This window comes from Scyliorhinus torazame, chromosome 6 (genome assembly GCF_047496885.1).
Source record: "Scyliorhinus torazame isolate Kashiwa2021f chromosome 6, sScyTor2.1, whole genome shotgun sequence".
Taxonomy (NCBI): domain Eukaryota; kingdom Metazoa; phylum Chordata; class Chondrichthyes; order Carcharhiniformes; family Scyliorhinidae; genus Scyliorhinus; species Scyliorhinus torazame.
Genome location: NC_092712.1, coordinates 182,991,678 through 183,008,804, shown reverse-complemented (window position 1 = coordinate 183,008,804; position 17,127 = coordinate 182,991,678). Strand labels below are relative to the sequence as shown.

At 45.8% G+C, this 17,127-nt stretch overlaps 1 protein-coding gene across 4 annotated transcripts in view; it reads left to right on the top strand.

Annotated features, from left to right (window-relative positions):
- agmo (alkylglycerol monooxygenase) overlaps positions 1–17,127 on the top strand; it is a 552,459-nt gene that overhangs the window by 367,333 nt on the left and 167,999 nt on the right. For all 4 annotated transcript variants that reach the window (XM_072509152.1, XM_072509153.1, XM_072509154.1 and 1 more), the window contains 2 exons: positions 182–261; positions 8,245–8,379. In XM_072509152.1, the coding sequence (XP_072365253.1) occupies positions 182–261; positions 8,245–8,379 (215 nt within the window). The remainder of the gene's footprint in view (positions 1–181; positions 262–8,244; positions 8,380–17,127) is intronic.

The window sequence follows — 17,127 nt, the reverse complement described above, 5'->3', positions numbered from 1 at the left end:
AACATCAAAAGCACCATCATTCTCAAGCAACTTAGAACTAAGAGCAAACATATGACAGCAACAATCATTCCTTAATGTAATGAAATTACCTTTCTTTTAATGTGTAGGAAATCAGACAGAATGATGCATCTATGAAGACCACAAACTCTTCTCTTACGAGTGTTTTTCTCTTATAAAACAGGGACCTTTGAGCCAGAGAATGAGAAAGTGATCTATGGCTTGACTCACCCAATCAATGCTTTTGAACCTTTCTGGGTGCAGGTACCTATATTTTTAACTTGGAATAAATATTTACTATATCTGTAAAGTTTGTTTTGTGGTCATCCTCTCCTGTTATGATGTTGAACCATGAATCGCTTTTTATATTGTGAGGCTCTTGGGGCAACTTGGTTTTACAAAAATTCATATTTTAACGTACGGTCTGGGTTAAAAAAACGTCAATGCGAACCAGTTTTCACTTAAAGACACCTAATAGGTCCAGCATGTATTAAAAAAAGAAAGTAGTGTCATACATTTCACCCAGTGGGCAATTTTATTAACTATCTGAAAGTTTCCTGTGTTTTCTGAGGTTGAATTCTATCATATTCAGTGACTCTTTTTTCATGGCTGCACCTATTGTTAAAAAAAATTCATTACTTGAGATACAAATGGCTGATCGTTATTTTAAACCTAAATCTTTTTACTTTTTAATATATTTTCTCCCTGCAATTTATTGTCACATTTGTGTCCTTTAGTTGACAGATATTGGGCAGAGATTTAACTGGCAAGAGGAGGCAGGCTCAGTGCCCAGCTGGTGTGCTAGGGGGGGAAATGCTAAAGCTCCAAACAATAATATCACGCCAGAAACCCAATGTGACCTCACCCAATTCCAGGCTTCGCCTGTTGTGTTTGCAAGCAATCTACCGGAGAACTGTAGGTTAAACAACTTAAATATTCAGACGTACATTTAACTGAAGATTTAACCCAGCATTCTGCCTTTTTAGCGACCAGCACACGGGTTTCCTGGGTATCAGCAACTTCCCAGAGTCACCCAGCAATGAGAGCTTGCTCAGTGAAACTGACTGGCCGAGAAGCCTTCAAAGAGTGAAAGCTAATACATTCCATCCTGCTTCGGTGAGAGGCTGATGCTCACAGCAATTCACCCAAGAGAGTGCATTCGCTGCTTGATTGGTGATGACCAACTTGGAAGTCAGTTCACCTGTCTGGGGGACTTTGCACATTGAGCTGCGCTTCCCTGCTACCAATCTTCACTGTGGCATGGGAGCAGCTTCTGCAGCTGTTAAGGAGCAAGAGGAAGTGCAACATCTTCTGCAGCAGGAGCAACACCAGTTGCCTTCTCCTCAGCCATATTCTCCTCCACAAGACAGAAAGATCCAACTTGAAGGAGGTGAGACCTTCCTTAACACTGGGTCATTAGGCAGGGAATCCATTCTTTTGACATGCTTGAGCACTGTCTCAGGCTTTCCCTGACAGTCGTTGTGGCCTCTTGGAACAAGCCAGTGGACAAGGTGAGCATGCATTGACAGTGGTCATCAGGGAGGCTCTCATTGGAGGCTCCCTTCCTCTCACCATCATCCAGGTTGTGTACTCTTTCACATGGAGAGAAAGTACAGAATTGTGACTCTGAGACATGGATTATGAGAAGCGAAGGGAAGGACAGTATTTGTAGAGAGTGTCTATGAGACATGGATGCAAGAGGGCAATAGGTTGAGGGTGAGTATTGGATGCTCAGGTAGGGATGTGAGGAGATGCACAAAGAGCAAAATGAGTGGATATGGAAGGTATTGTTCTGAGGAGTGATGTGCAGTGGAATTCTGGGAATGTCAATGAGTGAGACTTGGCATCTGAAAGCATTATGTCACTCAGCTTTCCAGCCCTTCTCTGCTGATCTTGAGAGGCTTGACTCTTTCTCCTGTCCTTGGCAGGCATCACCTCACTTCAATCCCTCAGATCCCACTGCAGGACCTCCTGAGAAGAGTGAGAGACCTGAAAGCAGGAGGCAGGGGTTCAGGCGAGCAGGCTTCCCGGATGTCCAGTTCAATTCTGTGATTGCTGAAGCTTCAGGAATCACTGCCATTCTGATCCCTGTTGGGGCCCCCTTAATTTGGATTCCTTCCTTTGACAGAGTGAGCACATCATCCCACTTGCCTCGCTGGGTGAGAATCCTGGAAGCGGAACATTGACACCTTGATTGAGTTAAAGAGCCACAGCGAAGTCTGCATTACTTGCAAATGGGTTTTCAAATGGATTCCTGATCAACTAGCAGCCTTCCCACTGCATTAGAATTGTTTTGCAATAAAATTCTGCCCACTGTAGCATAATTAAAGGGCACGTTAACACGTAAGGCTCTTAGTTAGGCCTTTGCGATGGCTTTGCAAAGGTGACTTTCCTCATTATTTTTTTTTGATAAATTTAGAGTATCCAATTCATTTTTTCCAATTAAGAGGCAATTTAGCGTGGCCAATCCACCTGTCCTGCACATCCTTTGGATTGTGGGGGTGAAACCCACGCAAACACGGGGAGAATGTGCAAACTCCACACGGACAGTGACCCAGAGCTGGAATCGAAGCTGGGATCTTGGCGCCGTGAGACTTTCCTCATTATTGCTGGTGAGGTACACACGACAGAAATTACAAAAACTAAACCCAGTACGCTACAAAACAGACTGTCTTCTATGTTCATCAACTGAAAGGAAAGCAAAGTGAATTATTTTCAAGAAGTATAGGGTGGGATTCTCCTTTTTAGCGGCAGAGTGTTGACGCCGTCATAAACGCTGGAGTGTTTTACGACGGCGTCATCTGGCTGCTAGTAGCAGCGATCCCCCAACCTACAGGGGGCCAGCACGGTGCTGGAGCGCTTTACGCAGCTCCAGCTGCCGATACTGGCCCCAGCACGGCCGGCGCGGGTCTGCGCATGCGCGCCATGGCCAGCGTGTGTCCAAGCATGCACGTGGGTTGCCGTCTCCGCGCCGGCCCCCACGCAACATGGTGGAGCCCTACAGGGGCCCGGCGCGGAGGAACATAGGCCCCCCCCCGGAATTAGCCGGTAGTTCCCGATCGCGAGCCTGGCCACCGTGGAGGCCCCCCCGTGGTCGGATTCCCCCACTCCCCCCATCAGGACGGCCCCCGAAGCCAGAACGGCGAGATCCCGCCGGGTAGGACCACACGCGAACGACGCCGGCGGGACTCAGCGGGCACTCGGCTCGTCGAGCGCGGAGAATTGCCAGGTGCGGCCCCCGACTGGCGCCGCGGCAACTGCGCCGGCACCATTGGCGCAGATTCTCCGGTCACTGGAGAATCGGTGGCCCGGCGTCGGAGCGGCGTGGCTGGATGCGCGCCTCCCCCGGTGATTCTCCGACCCAGCGCGGGATCGGAGAATCCTGCCCATAATTTTTATATTGCACTAGTTTCTAAATGCTTAAATCTCCCATCATTTCAACATGCAGAAGAGTCCCAAAAGCCATGACTATGATTTTAGAAACTTTTCCAAAAATGAGTGTATCCCTACCGAGATGGTGGCAATACAATTTAAATCAAATGGAAAATCCATGCATTAGAGAAGGTGGAACAGATATGTCATGCAGTTGTTAATATCTGCAAATACGCTCAGCTGGATTTTTCAAAGTGGGGTCAGAAATCTGGGGCGTCATTCTCCGACCCCCGCCGGGTCGGAGAATGGCCGTTGGCCGCCGTGAATCCCGCCCCCGCCGAAGTCTCCGCTCCCGGAGATTGGGCGGGGGCGGGAATCGGGCCGCGCCGGTTGGCGGGACCCCCCTCTGGATTCTCCGGCCCGGATGGGCCGAAGTCCCGCCCAGGAATTGCCTGTCCCGCCGACGTAAATCAAACCTGGTATTTACCGGCGGGACCAGGCGGCGTGGGCGGGCTCCGGGGTCCTGGGGGGGGGGCGTGGGGTGATCTGGCCCCGGGGGGTGCCCCCATGGTGGCCTGGCCCGCGATCGGGGCCCACCGATCCGCGGGCGGGCCTGTGCCGTGGGGGCACTCTTTCCCTTCCGCCTCCGCTACGGCCTCCACCATGGCGGAGGCGGAAGAGACTCTCCCCACTGCGCATGCGCGGGAAACTGACAGCGGCCGCTGACGCTCCCGCGCATGTGCTGGGAAACTGACAGCGGCCGCTGACGCTCCCGCGCATGCGCCGCATTTCCGCGCCAGCTGGCGGGGAAACAAACGCCATTTCCGCCAGCTGGCGGGGCGGAAATCCCTCCGGCGTCGGCCTAGCCCCTCAATGTTGGGGCTAGGCCGCCAAAGATGCGGAGCCTTCCGCACCTTTGGGCCGGCGCGATGCCCGTCTGATTGGCGCCGGCTTTGGCGCCAGTCGGCGGACATCCCGCCATTGGGGGAGAATTTCGCCCCTGACGCCTGATAAATTCCAGGTCCTGACCCGTGCCTCAACAAGCAACACTATTTTGAAATACAAGTGCTCTAACTGGTGGCACCAAGTGTGTCTAGGAAGCAAAGGCTGCCTGCAGAGCACAAGCGACCAAGTTAGACAGCAGCAGTGATGGAGCCTGTGGCTGTATTACTGAAGAGGGCAGACAGCACCTCAGAGGCAGCAGCATAAAAGCTGAGGAAATTGCCGGTACGGCCAAATGAGAGTTAATGCTCATGATTCAGCACAAGGTCCCCAGGACCCGATAATTTTCAGTTCATTAAAAAAAAATCTTTCCTTCCGACCCACTTTCATCCAAACAAGCTCAGCTCAAACGTGTACCATATTGCTGAGGTTTGTCAAATGCACTTTTAAAAATTACAGTCCCAACCTCTCCAACATTAACAAGCTCCTTAAAGCAAATTATTGGAGGTGAACAGATTCTGTTTCCTTCCCTGCTCTCATTTTGAAAAATGGAGTGCATTCCGGAGGTGCAGGATCCAGAGTTGTTATCTGGGATCATGATTTTTTTTCTCTGATATCTTTTGTGCATTAGAATTTTACTATTCAGTATTTGATCCATCAGCCTTCTATGCCCATATTCCAGATCAGGTTGCAACCTCATACACTGTAAGGGGTACATTTTCTTTTGAGTTTAAAGTTAAAGGTAGTCAATTTATGAATATTGAATATTTTTGGTTCATTGCTCAAAATTTTACAGCTTCCCACCAGTAGGGGGTGGGGGCTGCCTATAAAATCTCCTATGTGACCTTCCTGCGCTCTCCGTGCCCACAATTTTACAGGGGGTGGGTAGAGTCTAGGACAGCCCACTGATTTTCACCCTAATTGAGACTCTTGAGTGGTTAATTATTGACCTCTTAAGGACCACTTCCTGCCCAGCCTCAATTTTGAGGCTACCTTGAGGAGTTCAGGGGCTGCAGGGTAGCCTGACAGGTCACCCTGCTCGACCCTTGGATGGAAAAGGGGTGAAGAGGGGTGGTGTCTCCATCAGAGGCCCCCTTTCCAAGTTAGATGCACTTTCAGACCTGCCTTCCCAGGGGTGATCCCTTAACCTCGCCTCTCCATTGAGACCACACTCCATACAGTCAAATTGCTGTAAGGACACTATGCTGTAAGGACATACTGATGATGGGTGAGAATTGTTTGCCCAGTAATATTCCTCCTATGTTTCAGTGGTCTGTTCACCAATCAACTAGGAGAGGTTGCATCAATCCCACCTTCTTATAATTTTTCTGCTTAAATTCACATTCGTTTTCTTCCAAAGGTTTATCAATTTTCATTGGAATCCATACTTGTTTAAACTCTAACGTATCGACATAGAAGCACATTGGAAAAATATTGACATCTGTTTATACACTCCTGAGTTGTGCAGCCTTCACCGCATCATCAACAGATGTAGATGCTGCAGTGAAAATAGCTACTGACAAGCACACATTCCCAGTCAGATATAAATGAGGAAAACAGATAGAATTACAGCCTATGTCCACCCACGTTTGCAATGCTACAAAGCCAAGTTTTCAGACAACAGAATCTAAAATTCCGACAAGCAGTTTCCATTTCAGCGAATAACTTAAGATTTTCAAATAGTACAACATATACAGACCTGGCATTCTAAGTAGGTAGAACAACACTACCACATTCACGAGGAGCCTAATTTGTGAGAATGTAATGGTACATCCTCCTCTCTCAAAAACATGACTCCAAAGCTATTTGGATTGTACTGGGTTTCTCTGCATTTCTGTTGATAATTTGCACTCATTAGTGACAGTAAGGAAAGGAAAACTATCCTAAATTTCACAGCCAGGGAAGTGTGAAGTGAGGCAGAGAAATCACAGAGAAGAGGACAGAGAAAAGGAGAAAAAAAGACATGGAAATTACATGGAAATAAAAAGAATGGCCCAGCTTTTCCTGAAATGACAAAATTGATTACACACATGTAAATAACTCATGTGGCAATCTTGCAATTGCTGACTTACTCCAAATGTTGCTTTTTGATTAGAATACGTCATAAGCAATGTGGGAGTGAATCGAAGTGACAGCACATTCACCACCTGGAACCACAGGAGGCTGTCTGTGAATGGAAGTGCAACTTCTCCAATAAACTATAATTAACCATCAAGCTTTGTATTACACACTGATGTACTGCTGAAGTACATCTATACACTCATGAGATCAAGACAAATGATTTGCTCAGCTCAAGAAAGGACCAGATAAATGAGTTACAAATGGTATTTTTCCTTTATGATTTGAGACAGATGAAATGTTCCCAGGCTAGTCACCATCACAAAATTGTCGGAACACATATAGCCCATTGAATACAGTTCATGTTTGGCTCTCTATTTTTCTTACCAATCTCAAAGGCAAAAGTCACACCATTGCCTGACTACCAATGCTTTGCTTTTAAGTCCAAGTGGCAGCAATGTGAAAACCGGCTTAAATACATGAAATTTTGATCACTGTGTAATAGAATGTTGAGGTGGGGCTACAGTAATTACCTTCGAACTGTTTTCAGTGAGGTTAACAATGGAGGGTTGCAATATTCCAGGGAAACATACTATTAGTGTCATTAATCACTGACTTCATAATTTCTACTTTCTTTGGCATCATTCAAGGGCCGTTGCAATGGTCAAGTCCCCAGGGAAATCTGGGCCAATATACTTGCAACACTTGACATTCCATGAGGGCACCTTGCTGCTTTTTGCTATGTTTATGATACTTCCCTCAGTTCCTCAAGCATATGGCTTGCAAATGAAACTTTCCCATACAGAATTTGGACTGTGTGGACAACACTGCTTCTAATATAAAAGTACTTTGTAAGCCCTTGTTTTATAGCTATTAAAAAATAAAAAATGACTTGTACAATGCATTAGTGTTTTGTGTATATCAGTGTCATATGGGGAGCAGAGACTCATTCAATGTGCATTGGAGATTTCTTTTTGCCAACATATTCTTTCCAGATTAATGGTGGGATGTTGCATATTCTACTTGTTCGCTGAAAAAAAACAGGCAGGTTACAAAAAAAACCTCATTGATCATAAACAAGTTGTTCTGAACAATGACTTCAGTATGATTTCTGACATATTAACCAACCTGTGGCTCCGATATTTAATCCAGGCTGAAAATTGAGAAGGTGGGTGGGGGAAGATTTTCAGAAGGGAAACCCGTAAGTATGGGTTTCCACACGTCCTGCCAAATTTAACGGCTGGTTGCCTTTTAAATATTTTCAACAGATTTCCTGCACACCAGCCAGCCTGATTGATAGGTCCGCTGTCCATTTGGCTAGAAAGAGCCAGGGAGCAAATGTTCAGTGTGTGCGACATTGCAAAGGAGGGTTGATAATTTGGACATAGCAGGGGAATGAGTGTCAATCACTTTAAGTCCAATATGCGTCTGTAGACTTATGTGAAGCTGTTCGCTTGAGGGTGAGCTTGTTAGGCCTGCGTGAAACATTCTTGCTCCTCATGGCCCACAAGCAGGACAATAAATACATTTAGGCTCCGTTTGTTCCCGACTGTGAAAAATAAAATTGAGCCAGAAAGAAGGAACACTGCCTTCTTAAAAGATTTTAATGATCAATCCACCTGCTGAAAGTTGTTTGGTCACCTGACCCCCAACCTGCCTCTGTTAAAATCGGACACGGGTAGAATGGGGTCAGGTTTGTGAAGTTAAGTAACATTTCCTCTCCCTCTTCCCCAACACACCCGCTCTTGGGATTAAGATTCTTCTCATTCTGACCAATGAGTCTTCTCAAGGCTGGACTGGGAATATGCATTTTGAATAATGAGGTGAACAGAAGCTAACATTTTGTTTCATTTTTGTTTATTTATTTTTCTCCAGAGCCATCACTTGCTTTACATTTGGAAGACATTTTGGGCTACCCCTGGCATAAGCAACAAACTTTCTGTCATCTTCAAAGGACCAGGGTGGGAACCAGGCAAACCCAGACTTGGCTGTCTTGAAGATATTCCCACAGTATGTAATGAAAAATAGTATTTATGTAAATAGCAGGATGGGGTGGGGGATAAAGGTAGATTGTTTTTTGATAAAGATAGATAGTTTTTTTAAGAATAAAGGGATTAAGGGTTATGGCGTTCAGGCCGGAAAGTGGAGCTGAGTCCACAAAAGATCAGCCATGATCTCATTGAATGGTGGAGCAGGCTTGAGGGGCCAGATGGCCTACTCCTGCTCCTAGTTCTTATGTTCTTATGTGGTGGGGGAGCTGGAACTTACATTTCAGACATTTAATTTGAGTAATATGTCACCTTTCTTAGCACAAATCAAATCAAAATATTTCAGGAACAAAAAGTAGTCCAGAATGTAAAAATCTACAGTATTAAAATGTTGAATATGTTGCAACTTGTTCCTTTGGGGGTGGCTGTAGAAGTAGCGTTTTTTGCTTGTGTTTGTACCCGCAGTGACTTATATGTAGGTAGAAGCTACAGGAAGCGCGTCTTTTGGGGGAAAAAATTACACACATAGAGCTGTTTTTATTTTTAATCAGTTTAAGTACACAAATTGACAGTACATCTTTGAATTATTCCCATCATTAATTATTCCCCCTTTTTTTTTGATTCTGCCTTTCTGAGGGAAGAATCACGGAGAGATCTTCAGAAACAGAATAAACCATGTAATGTTGAAATAAATTTTGGAGATTTATGAGTGGATGATTTGAAATGGATGTTGAAACTATTTGTTATTTTTGTTCAAATTTGGGCTTCAGTGACAGTTCATACTTGGCAAACTACATTCAGGGGATAATGGATAATGACATTCAATTTACATCTAGTAATTCCTACCTCTGTTGAAAATGTTTATATCTTAACCTATCAAAAATATATTATCACCATCATCTGGCAATAATGTTGTGTGAATATCAGTAGGTGGCACGGTAGAACAGTGGTTAGCATTGTTGCTTCACTGTGCCAGAGTCCCAGGTTCAATTCCCGCTTCATTCACTGTCTGTGCGGAGTCTGTACGTTCTCCCTGTGCCTCCGTGGGTTTCCTCCGGGTGCTCCGTTTCCTCTCTCTAGTCCCGAAAGTCGTGCTTGTTGGAGAATTGGACATTCTGAATTCTCCCTCTGTGTACCCGAACAGGCGCCGGAGTGTGGCGACTAAGGGGTTTTCACAGTAACTTCATTGCAGTGTTAATGTAAGCCTACTTGTGACAATAACAGAGATTATTATTAAGGGTAAAAATATAATAAGACCATAAGATGTAGGAGCAGAAGTAGGCCATTCAATGTATCGAATCTGCTCGACCATTCAGTGAGATCATGGCTGACCTGATGTAATCCTCAACTCCACTTTCCTGCCTTATCCCCTCACCCTTGATTCTCCTACTGATTAAAAATCTGTCTATTTCAGCCTTGAACATAAGTAACCCTGCCTCGACAGCTCTCTGCGGTAAAGAATTCCAGAGATTCATTAACCTCTGAGAGAAGAGGTTCCTCCTCATCTCTGCCTTAAATGGGTGACCCCTTACTCTGACATTTTGCTCTCTGGTCTTAGACTCTCCCACAAGAGGAAACATCCTCTCAGCATCCATCCTGTCAAGCCCCTTGAGAACACAACAGTATATATCTCATCCTATTTCCAGTTCTTTCCAGCTTTCACATAGAGTCACCCAGACTCAAAACATCAGCTCTGTTCTCTCTCTACAGATGCTGTCAGAATGGCTGAGATTGTATGGCATTTTTTGTTTTGTTTCAGATTCCACCATCCGCATAATTTGCATTTAATCCTGAGAATCCTATCAGTCTCAATAAGGTCACCTCTCATTCTTCTAAACTCCAATGAGTACAGCCCAACCTACACAACCTCTCCTCATAACAAAGTCCCTCCATACCCAGGATCAACTGAGTGAATCTTCTCTGGAGTACCTCGAGTGCCAGTATATCCTTATATAAGGGGATCAGTATTCCGACTATGATCTAACTGGTGCTTGTATAGTTTTATCAGAACTTCCCTATTTTCATGCTCCATTCCCTTTGAAATAAAGGCCAATATTCCATTTACCTGCTGAACATAAGAGCAGTCCCTCTCCCACACACCACTTCCGTTAACTAGCCTACCTATTAATGCTAACAAGATGTCCCCCCACTGCCCCAATAAAGTCCTGTCCAAAAACAACCAGAACCAAGACCTACAACCCCATCCCCCAGGCCCATACTCCCTGCTCCCATGTCCCAATCCCAGCATACCCAGCATGCTTCTCTTCCCCACCATCCTCCAAGAAAATAGAAGAGTAAAATCATAACACACTATATTGCAATATTTACTGTCACCTCAACCCAACTTACACCTGCAGGAAAAATATCCCATCCACCCTCCTCAAACCAGTCCCAGTCCTTTGTCCTTGATGAAGGCCTAAACCTGCTCCAGCGTATCGAAATAATGACCCTTCAAGTCCAACGTGACCTTCAGCCTCGCTGGATACACCACCCCGAACCCCACAACCTTATTGTACAGCACTGCCTTCACCGTTTTAAAGGCCGCCCGCCACTTTGCCAGCTCTGTCTCAATATCATGGAGATGAGCACCGTGTGCTTGTCCCAACTGATGTTCCTTCTCTTCTTGGCTCACTCCAGGACCTGCTCCTTCCTCTGGTAATTGTGAAATCTGACTATCACCATCCTTGGTGGCTCGTTCATCTGCTGCTTCCGACTCAAGTCCTGATGCATCCTGTCCAATTCCGGAGCGGCAAACACTTCATTCCCGCCCACCAACCGAGAGAACAATTTTGAAAAATACTCAGTTGGCCTCGGGCCCTGACCTCCCTCCGACAAGCCCAGCACTCTGAAGTTCATGTGCCTCGGCCTGTTCTCCAGATCTGCAACATTGGCCTTTGGGCCCTTATTCGTATACGACATGAACAGCATCTCAGCTTCCAACGAGGCAAGCTGGTCCTCGTGCCTCGACAAGGCCACCTCCACGCCCTTGAGATTCTCCCCTTGTTCCTTTACAGCTTTGGCAATCTAGCCTACCTGCTCCCGTGTCGGGCCCAGTGCCTCCTCAAAGGTGGCTTTAAACAACTCTCTAATCGCCTTCCCTTGTTGCTCGAATTGGCCATCCATCTGCCTGCCAAACATCTCAAACTCCTGCACCATCACCCCAGGCAGTGTTTCTAGCATGAGGGGTGCTGCCGCATTCGCCAACTTTACTCCCCCAGATTCCTTTTCGGGCTCCCAGCCGGGGGTTTATTTCCTGGAGCCTTTTCCGATGAGGCTTTTGACATTCCTCAATAAACCTATCTGAACTACACACCAATCTACTGGATTGGAACCCAAAATCTCCTAAAAATAACAGGCAAAAAGGATCAAAATACTGGGACCTTGGCAGGAGCCACCTTTTGCGCAACCCGTTTTCACATGTTGTCACCAGAAGTCGTTATTCTAGATCTAATGGCCCAGCTGAATGAATGATTTGCATGGTGAGATCTAAAATCTGAGAAGCATACCATTAAGTGCAACTATTCCAACACCAGCAGAGCTATGTTCGGCAGACCAGTGTTTTCCAATCTACCTATTCCTACTCAACCTCCTCTCTCAGAAACTAGAGAACAACTTTTAAAACCATAAGAGAAGATGACCAATGTGCAAGGACCCAAAGTAGATCTCGCCGCTTTTTCTGCAGATATGGGCCCCCGCACTTCGGGGTCGGAGGCCGCGCATGCGCATGGCGGCGGCCTCCAGCGGCCACGTCATGCTCCATGGCGGACTCGGACCGCGGAGCTGGACCCAAGAAAGCACAACAGCGCCGAGACTTCCTCAGGAAACTAAGGAAATTTGGCATGTCCAAATTAACCCTTACCAAACTTTACAGCTGCACCATAGCAAACATCCTATCTGGCTGCATCACAGCCTGGTATGGCAACTGCTCAGCCCAAGACCGCAAGAAACTACAGTGTTATGGGCGAGGCGTTTTCAAAACCCAAAATGTATCATGGAGTTCAACCAACCTCTCCCTTTAATGGATTTGTTGCTTTTCCTAGCACACGGCTTTTTCCCTCGGTGTGGGATTACAATTATGGACACGTGGGTTTCTAAACACAAAACACTGTTTATTCCATGAACTCAACTTAACATCTTAAATAAACATTGGATCTCTTAACACCCTTACTTCAAAGATAACTCAGAAAATATTGCAACAGTAAATAATTCCTTAAAATGTTCCTTCAAACTTCCAAGAGACTTAACACCTTTAAACAAAGTCACATCAGGTTAAAGGCTTCACTATTATAAGTTTAAATCACCCAAATGATCCAGAGATAGTCTTTCATTGCAGAGATCCAGCTCACTGCAAAACAGACACACACCAGCTCTTTTCAAAACTGAAACTAAAAACCTGCAAAACTAAACTGCAAAATGGCTGACCTGACCTCAGCCCCACCCACTCTCTGACATCACTGTTTTCTTAAAGGTACATTGCTTAAACATTCATGTCTTAAACGTACTCTCACATGACAACAGAGAGTCGTGAACACAGCCCAGTCCCACAGACGAACCTGCATTCCCATCCATTGACTCCACCTACACCACCCGCTGCCTAGGGAAAGCGGGCAGCATAATCAAAGACCGCTCCCACCCGGCTTACTCACCTTTCCAACTTCTTCCATCGGGCAGGAGACACAAAAGTCTGAGAACACGCACAAACAGACCCCAAAACAGCCTCTTCCCCACTTTTACCAGACTCCTAAACGACCCTCTTATGGATTGACCTCATTAACACTACACCCCTGTATGCTTCATCCAATGCCGGTGTTTATGTAGTTACATTGTGTGCTTTGTGTTGCCCTATGATGGACTTTTATTTTATTTTCATGTACTTAATGGTCAGTTGAGCTGTTTGCAGGAAAATACTTTTCATTGTACCTCGGTACATGTGACGATAAACAAAACCCAATCCAAAAGAAACCCCCCGATCAGCCGCACGCCCAACTGTCAACCCCCGCACTAACATTCCCCGGCCGCCTATAAGGCCCCTCCCGGCCTCCAATCAGCTCGCCCCTGACCAGGGCATCCACGGACTGAGTCCGCAGCCACCACGTGAGTATCCCAACCAGCTAGAGCACATTAGTTCCACGCCCATCGGGATTTCGGCCAGTCGGGGGCGGAGAATGGCTGAGCAGGCCTCTGGCAATGGCCCCAGGTAGGTGCTGGGTGGCGCAGTATGCCGCCTTTCGGGGCCCGCAGAATCGGGGAACCGGCGCCGATGCTGATTCCTTGCGGGAAAACGGATTCACCGCCCCCGCGTAGGCCGCGATTTCAGTGCGAGGATGCGGAGAATCCAGCCCCAACTTGTTAGTTGAATTGGAATTTCTGAATTCTCCCTCAGTGTACCCGAGCAGTTGCCGGAGTGTGGCGATTGAGAATTTTCACAGTCACTTCATTGTAGTGTTAATGTAAGCCGACTTGTGACACTAATAAAGGTTATTATTATTATGCACTGCCTGGCAGGGTGGTAGAGGCAGGTTGCCTCACTTCCTCTAAAATGAATCTGAAAGGATGAGTACCTGACACATCTTAATATTCAAGGCTATGGACCAAGTGCTGGCAAATGTGATTAGGTAGGTAGATTAGGTGCTTTTCATGTGTCGGTGAAGACACGATGGGCCAAACGGCCTCTTCTGTGGTGTATTATTCTGTGAGGTGCCCTGACCACTCTGGAGGGGCCCTGCAGTTTAGTGCTAGGAGAGTCTCCCACATCGTGGTGGCCTGATGTGTTCTCCACAACATCACGCAGCAGAGGGGGTGACATGCAGGAGAAGGAGGATGAATGCCAGGCCTCGTCCAATGAGAAGGATGCAGAGGAGGGCAAGGATGGGCAGGACATGGAACCCGGTCAGGCACAGGAGTCCCGAACAACGGGACCTCTAATCACCTCCAAGGTTACCGACGAGGGGGCCTGGCCAGAGGCAACAAATAGTGTTATTATTTCTCTTATTTTGATAGTTAATGTTATGAAGATGTTCTATACAGAATTTCATTTGGAATTTAAATAAACCAGGGTTCTCCTATCCAATTTTGTCCTGCCATCGCTGCCAGCGAGAACAGAGAATTTGGTGCTCAGCTAAAACTGGAATTAAAAGTCTAATGATAACTCTGAAACCATTGTCGATTGTCGGAAAAATGCATCTGGTTCACTAATGTCTTTTAGGGAGGAAATCTGCTATCCTTACATAGTCTGGCAAACATGTGACTCCAGACCCACAGCAATATGATTGACTCTTAACTGCCCCCTCAAAGACAATTAGAGATGGACACATGCTGGCACAGCCTGCGATACCCACGTCCCATGAACAATTTAAAAAAAACTCCGTTCACTGCAGCAGGAGAATCCCATCGGCGTGGATGGATGGAGAATTTCTGCCATAGTCATTTGGTCATACAGAATTTGAGTATCAGTGAAAAGCTGAAGCTTTTTCTCTTGCACTGATCAGGACGCTTTGCAAGAATACCAGTATAAGGGGAAAGCAACAGTGTATACTGTGCGAGAACTGTACGAGAAGAGAGTGCTGATTGGTTGCTAACTGGACTCTGATTGGTAGAGGCCATGCCATGGAGAATGCACCAATTGTACAATATACATACATTGCACCTGCTTCAGATAAACAAAATATCTGACAGCTGATTCATTCCTCAGAGCAATGCCTTGACCAGTCAGAATCAAACTACCTGATTTAAATTTCAAACTATGCTTGCCAGCTAACTGTTGGCCACCATCAACTGATGCATTCTGGATTAACTTCTGATACTCTGTAAAGGTGTTCTCTTTTCTGCATGCTTGGGGTTTGCATGAGTGTTTGCGCACATTATTAGGAAGTAGGATGTACAAGCATGTTTTTTATATTTTTATCTGAATAGATTTTAGTACAATAAAACTCATCCTTAATGTTTAACTCAAGAATACCTGCCTGGCCTACTACTTACAAGACTGCACACAGTCAAGTACTTATTGCATTGACAATTCAGCATTCTTTTAAAGTTCATAACCTCTGCTATCACCAAACAGAAAATGGGAAAAGAGAAATGAAAACTAGTCTATCCCTCCTCACCTGCTCATATGGTACATTTTGATGACGGTTAGAAATCTGTTCTTACGCACTCTGCAAAGGTCTGAGGTTATTTTGCAATGGGTGTTTGCAAGTGCTTGTAAAATAATTAATCCCACTATAGTCACGTGCCTGCTCCTACCTATTTAATATGGCATGGGTTGAGCATGCTTTAATGAAAATATTCACATCTAACCACAGAGGAACCAATATAAAAATACAAAAAGTACAATCAGGGGAAATTGGTATAACATGTTTGATGAAGCCCTGCCCTCAATCAGCATTGTTTAGGTGTGCTGAAAACTGCCAAATTTCATAAGGCAGGACTTCCATAAGGAAGTGAAGGAAACTCTGGAGTGAAAGATTACTGGAAAATACAGCAGGCAGTGGTTGTTGGTCTAATGTGTTTATGCAGAACACCATGCATGAGAAGACTCAGGGCAGAATTGTATGGACAAGGTACAAATATCCCGAAGCTTTCTTCACAAAAAGTTTATTTGTAGGGTTTTTTTTCCCCTCATTCCTAAACACTGACAATATACAAAGATGGAAGAGAAAAATAAGGAGTGCTATTCATGTAGTTCACAGTGTTTTCACAAGTGTATATTACTTTATGTATTGTTTAACTAGAAGCATATTGAAACTCAACACGCATGCTTTAATGGGAAATAAACAGAGTCCCATTTCGGGCGCATTTAGCGGTGTGTTTCTCGGTGCCTGCAGCTTCGAGAACGACCCCATTATCAGAAGGGACTCTATTTTTCTGTTCACAGTGAAGAACATCCTGCCGAGGCTGCACTTATCTCACTTCCCGAGCTGAGCTCATCAGTGCATTTTTAAATGCCGCCCCGATCTCTCCACTCCCCTCGAACCTCCCACCGTAGCCTCTAGACCCCCCTCCCATGCCCCAACTTACCTGTCATGGGGTCGTCAAGCCCCTCTTCACCCCAACTCTAAAGGGCAGGACACGTCCCTGGTCCGATCTCTGGCATGGGCAACCTGGCACTTTGGCACTGCCAGCCTGGCATCCTGGCAATGGCCCTGCCACCCGGGCACCGAATCTTGTTGGATCAAGCGAGGCATTCCAAGCATTGCAAATCTTGCAAGAGGCCTCTCTTGCGATTTAACGGCCTTGTTGACTCACTGAGTTGGGAGTGATGAGGGCGTTCAATTGCAGCCAACATCTTTGACTAAAACTCATAACTGAAGAAAATACTTAATTGAATTGAGTGCAAGTGGTGATCGTTGCTGGATTTTTACCTCTGGAAAGAAAAATCTTAAAACGCGGGCAAAGCTGGAAAGGCTGTTTCTATTATGCACCCTTCATTGTCTTGAGGGAGTGATGTGGCTTTCTAACTACCACAGTCCTTGTGGTCCAGATGCTCCAATAATGATGTATGGCAGTGAAATATCAACAATATTGGTAAAAGTCTAAATTGTGTGTGAATTGGAGGTGGTGATGTTCCAACAGCTTCGTACCCTTATTTGTCTTGCTGGTGATGGTTACCGTGGAGGGAGGTGCTCTTGAAGCAACTTTGTTCAGATGCTGCACATTGAGTCCAGTGAGATTGAACAGACTACTCTTCTTGGATGTTGATGAGTTTCCTGAATTTTCCTGCAGCTGAACTGGAAGGTGATAAGTATTCCATCATACTCAAATTTGAGTTTTC